Consider the following 5,630-nt stretch of genomic DNA (forward strand, 5'->3'; position numbering starts at 1 on the left):
CCTTCCCTTGGTGATCTGGGTCTGTCGTGGATTTCTGCTACAATGCAAGTTCATTTTTGAACACTGGTCAATTTCATCAGTGGTTTACCACATATCTAAGGGTAAAAGTCTTCTTGCAATTTCTCCAAAGCAGCCAAAAAATGGGCAGACAGTGTTAATCTCCTGTAGTAGTTCCACTGACATAGTTACTGATGGAGTTCCACAGTTGATTTCATACATGAGGCATTAGTCTCTGCAATACAATCCAGTCTTTTCCTTACTTTCCACCCCTAAACAAATGGGCAATCTGAAAGGGTTAACCGATACCTTGAATACCTTACGTTATCAAAATAAAACACGCCCTCAGTCTTGGAGAGTAAAATTACCTTAAACATTCACGCAGCTCCCTTGTCGCCCCATTTCAGGCTTCCTTAGAATGGCAGCCACTGGCAACTCATCTGGAAAGAAATGCAGGAAACCCTGATTAGCACCCAGAATTCCACTCTGTCCACCAAGAAAATCCTTCTGCAAGTTAAATCTCAGAAATTAGCCCCTCGGTTTATTGGCCCATTCACCGTAAACGAGACTGTGAATACATCAGCACCTGCCTAACCATTTGAGAATTCACCCAACATTCCATGCGTCCCAGATTAAGCCTGTCACCGTAAGTATCCCTTGTCCTCCATCTCATTCCCACCATCCACCTGGATTTTGAATGGTCATCCTGCCTTTACAGTCCATCACCTATGGTGTGTCCTTCCAGTTGAGGCTACCAGTTTCTAGTGGATTGTGATGGTTATAGCCCAAGAACAGTCATGGGGTCCTGGGTCTGTCATTCTCAATCAGTCCCTCATCAATGTTTTCTATAGAGAGTAACTTAATGCTCATCATGCAGTAATAAAAAGTAAATATTCTCTCATCAACCTAAATTCAGTGCTCTGGATTGACAACATGAAAACTTTTAGATCTTTCTGCTGTTTGTTAAAGTCATTTTTACAGGCTTCAACATGCTTTAGTTTTCTTTTGAAAGGAATAAGGATCACTAGTCATTCAGATTGAGGGTGGTGTCTGAGGTGAATACCTGGTTTAGCTGTACCAGCAGGTAGCTCCACTTTCTCTGTCCACACATTACCGGGGCAACTGGTTCACGTCCCAGCAGTCACCTTTAAGAGGCAGGAATGTGCTCTAGACAGGTTTCCAGTCCTTTGCAGGGCAAACAGAAAGTTCCCTTAAACACTGGGGCAAGTTAGTTTCAAATCAACCTAATGAGCATGTTTCTGGCCTGTCAGTAAACCCTGGAGAAAAGCTGTGCAGAATATGGGCTGAAAGAGGGAAATGAAACACATTTCTGTCTTCATGTTATTAGTGTTAATATTAATATTCTTCATAGTATCATAAAATTTGAACAGAAACAAGATTTGCTCTAATTGCAGACTTTCAGCTTTAATTTGATTTTCATTTTACAAAACAGGAGTCAGGAATGCAAAAATGGGTTTCAACCATGGTGATGCTCTGCCAGGCCTCTACTACAGATGTCTTCAGGTCCTGCTTGTTCTTGGGCATTTTCGCTTCAGTTTGGTCTTCAGCAAGTGAAATGGTTACTCAATCAGATTTAGGCCAGGCGATTGCAGAGGTCGCACTGTACTACATCAACAGTTGTGTAAAGTTAGCGTACAAAAATATTGATGCTTTTCCAAATACTGGATTTATATATATAATTTTTAAAAATGCAGTCCTCAAATTATTCATTCTTTCACTTTGACTCATTAAAAAAGATATATTTTTTAAAAGACATCAAAAATAATTGTATGTATAATCAAGAAATTAGATATATCTTATTGTTATAAATATAAAGAGTGTTTTTACGCCCAGTAGTGCAAGTTCGCTGTTACTTCCGTTGATCAACAAGTGAGTAAAGATAGCGTACAAAAACGCTAAAGCACTTCCGGTTATTGTAGTTGATTTTCGTAATAAGAGAAGACAACATGTAAGACAAGAAAATAACAAATTGACTAAAATGGGGGTAAACGCTGGTGAAAAGATGAAACCCTAACATCATATAAAGCAGTCGCCTGAATAATCAAATTAAAACGAAATTACTAAAAGTAATTGCCTGTATTTGGAAAAACTCGACCAAATTATTTTGAAATCTGAGAGGAAATCACCGGTTAAATCTACGCTTTTCAAACTGTGAGAATAAAGTTACTTTTACCGATGATGATGATAGACGTTTGACAAAAGTTTCTTACTTTTAACTTTACTTAATAGATTAAAGAAGACGTCGCCATTACTACGGAGACTAATACTACTACGAAAGCACTTTTTATTTGACTCTTTTAGGTGTTCTAACCTAGCTGTAGCCACCGGCTAAGAACTTTGGTCAGACATGTAGCCCGGACTTTAATGACGCCATGCCGAGCCGGAGCAGGTCCTCGACGCTGGTTCGGGCTGTTCTGGCCGCGGTGTGGCTCGCTTCGTGTCGCGGGGACGTTCCCGGTGCTCAGCGGCCGGGATGTGATAATGGGAAGGTAACCAAGACACTGTTGTCTCCCGGTGGGGCTGTGACGTCACAATACAGTTCAAACCCCGCATTATTAACCTGCGTGTTTGTGTGCAATAGCTGCGTCTGCAACGAGACCTTCCCGATGGTGTTTACCGGGACTGTCCAGTGTCTGCGTGGCCTGAGTCTAAGCGGGTAATTATTTAGCATTTAATTCTGTTACTACATGGCTACATAGCCACGCAGTATGAACCGGAAGCTGTCATAGCATTTACATCCGGCATCACTTTCACTGAGTTCCGGCATCACTTTCACTGAGTTCAACGGGTGTGCGTGCGTGCGTGCGTGCGTGCGTGCGTGTGTGTGTGGTTTTCTTGGTACAGAAACATCCTACGATTGACAGGGTTTATGATCCAGAGGTGAGTAAAACTCTGAACGTTCGAATATAAAGCCTAAGAAAAAAAAATTCAAAATAACAGTGTTATGATTCAAGCATACTGACTGTTTTCATTAATTAGTTCTGTCTCAGATGTTTGTCTTGTCTGCTCCTGTATGCGTTTTAGGCACGAACAGACTGTTTCATTAACATCAACATGCTGATGGAAATAGAACTTATTAGTCTGGTCGCCTTATAAGCTGCACATTATTGAAACCATCTCCTTCCCCCCCTCAGCCAGCCAGGCAGATCTGCATGGATGAGCCTATATTCTACAAACGGGCCGTTCCAAACAGGTAAAGCTCTTCCCCCAACTATCATGCTGGATTTTAGGCCCTGTGATTTTAATGAGTGCTCCAAAGGATAAATACTGTATGAATGTGTTCTGCCAATAAGTGTCAACATTTCACACAGATGAATATATGTTGCCATGTGACTCTGCGGACCAAAATGAATTATCCTGAAGGGCTGAAGATGTGTGCATTTGTGTGTTTTAGTGGCGCGTTCAGACCTGTAATGGCAGAGAGTGGAGAGTATGTGTATTGTCCTCCTCAACGGTGGCTCAATAACCTGCATGTAAGTCACATTATTGGGTTTTAACGGGGCGATTTGAGCACAAATAACTGCGGTGAACATATTGCCCGTCAACTTGGACCACTTTAAACGTCAGTGTGGGCCAGAATAGCAACGGATCAATACTAATGTTACTCTTTCGTGTTTTTTTCTTACTTTTGGTCACTTTTCTCCCTCCTTTTGTGCGTTTCCCAGCATGCCGCAACGGTTTTGCTCCACCATCCCTGCGCTCCTTTCCGTGAGCGGCTGGTTCTGTCAGTCCTGGCCCGCTCCTGTCTGACACACTACGTCCTTACCTCCCACCCCAAGCTCAGACGACACACGGTGAGACAAACGTTTCCGCATTTGCTTGCATCTAAATCACAGAAGGCAGGAAAAATTCCCCCAAGTTCATAAGTTTCCTCCAAAAAAGTACATTAGAGTCAAAAGAAACTGAATTTACTCTAACTTTAGAGGTTTTTAAGTTAGAAGGGGACTTTCTTCCTGATTTAATGGTAAGCTCTGTGTTTAGCCATTAGCTCTGGTGTCCTGGGGACGCACCCTGGAGCTGTCCACCGCGGCCTCTCTTGAGATCTGTGATTGGCTGGAGAGCTCAACATCCACGAATAGAACGGCGGGCGGCACAGCTCAGGGCAGGAAATACAACCTGCTGTTAACCCGGTCAGCCGAGGAGCCCTTGCAGCAACGAGCGGGGGAGCCCTCAGAGGCTTCTGCTGGTCCCCAGGAGACGCCCAGGCAGTGCTGCGAGAAGGTCATCTCCTCTTTCCTGGTAAAGGAGAAAGAGCCGCACTCAAACAGGAAGCGGAAAAGGCGGGCGGCACTTCAAGCTAAAAGGGGCAAAAGGGAAATAAGAGCCGCCTCTGCAGAAGAGAGTGATGCTCACTCTGAGAACGTGACTGAAAAGAGCATCCCCGTGCGGGACACCAGCGCTCTCCCAGACGTTGATGGCTCCAAGCACGTTGACTCTCAGGACCTCTCTGCTGGGACCACCAGTGTTTCGGGTTCAAATATCTCCCAGAGAGCACGCAGGCTAACGCCACAGCCCGCAGCAGAGCGGCTCTGGCCTGGAGAGGAGATCAATCACAGTGGCGGCCCTGGCGATAAAGGTTCTCCTGGTGATGGAGACCCTGGTCTGGCACCATCCCAGTCAGAACTTGTATTCCAGCCACAGTTGCACCATCATATCCAAACCAGTCAGGAGTGTGAAGGCTGCAGAGCCGGAGAACGCTGCCAATGCACCGTGGGCCCTGTGGCTGAAGCGGGAGCCCCCCTAGTGAAGAAGGGATTCCCCAAATCTCCGAGGACCGATGAAGCCGTGTGGGCAGCGGCCGCCTTGGGCTCGCTGCTGGTTCTCCTCGCCCTGGCGGTGCTCCACACGCGGCTGTACCGCCACTGGAGGACCGCTCCCAGTCTCTACTGGTACGATCCCCACCGGGACTACGAGAGCGTAGCAGGTAGGGGCTTTTCGCTTCACCGTGCGTCATCGCAGGACAAGCGCCCGCTCTGAGATGTTAAGTCGGATGTGTAACATTTGATTCGCGTCTCCCCCAGATGTGATGCGCCGGCGGCTACGCATCGCCAAGAGGAGGAGCAAGAGAAGCCGAAGACATCAGTGCGTCCTCCTGCCCGTCTCCTCCAGCTCAGACGAAAACTGAGACAGAAAATAAAGACTGCGCGTCCCCGCCGGGGACTCGTATCCCCCCCGAGGGGATGGAGACGGCACGAGGAAACCTTCCCCAAAACATATCAGCCAGTTGTCACAGATCAGGAACGATAAATGCATTTTTATCCACGTTCATCTGAGCCAGAGTTTCTGCTTGAAAGGGCCGCTGTTGCAGATCTGGGTCAAAAACTTGGTCCTGTCAGTTGGGATCTGGTGCATTTAAGCTACATTTTATTTATGTAGTAATCACATTATGCCAAGTACCCTGTTGTCACCAGTAGGTGGCACAATGGCGTCAACTCATAGCAAAGACATGGAGGCTTTTTTGTTTTGTCCTGCTCTTACTTTCACAGTCCTGAGTTCTGCTGCTGCGTTTCTACAATTTAACGTTTAAGTGATGAGGAGCTACTCAGCTGGTGGCTTTTAACCAAGCAAATGGGTAAAAACCTCCAACTTTCAGTGAGAAATGGAGCAGCGGG

At 46.0% G+C, this 5,630-nt stretch overlaps 1 protein-coding gene across 1 annotated transcript; it reads left to right on the plus strand.

Annotated features, from left to right (window-relative positions):
* Positions 1 to 1,982: 1,982 nt before the first annotated feature.
* On the plus strand, positions 1,983 to 5,288 carry tp53i13 (tumor protein p53 inducible protein 13). The gene is made up of 8 exons (XM_011608210.2): positions 1,983 to 2,507; positions 2,600 to 2,674; positions 2,863 to 2,898; positions 3,153 to 3,211; positions 3,413 to 3,491; positions 3,684 to 3,812; positions 4,000 to 4,942; positions 5,040 to 5,288. Exons 1-8 carry the CDS (start codon positions 2,391 to 2,393, stop codon positions 5,141 to 5,143), a joined length of 1,542 nt encoding a protein of 513 aa, XP_011606512.2. The 5' UTR covers positions 1,983 to 2,390; the 3' UTR covers positions 5,144 to 5,288.
* Positions 5,289 to 5,630: the final 342 nt, after the last annotated feature.

This window comes from Takifugu rubripes, chromosome 11 (assembly GCF_901000725.2).
Source record: "Takifugu rubripes chromosome 11, fTakRub1.2, whole genome shotgun sequence".
Taxonomy (NCBI): Eukaryota; Metazoa; Chordata; class Actinopteri; order Tetraodontiformes; family Tetraodontidae; genus Takifugu; species Takifugu rubripes.

Bases quoted from the DNA above. Each gene is read 5' to 3' on its own strand.
- tp53i13 (XM_011608210.2), top strand. From the start codon at position 2,391: ATGCCGAGCCGGAGCAGGTCCTCGACGCTGGTTCGGGCTGTTCTGGCC. The intron at 3,212-3,412 runs GTAAAGCTCTTC...TGTGTGTTTTAG, and splicing joins AAACGGGCCGTTCCAAACAG to TGGCGCGTTCAGACCTGTAA. The intron at 3,813-3,999 runs GTGAGACAAACG...CTCTGTGTTTAG, and splicing joins CCAAGCTCAGACGACACACG to CCATTAGCTCTGGTGTCCTG.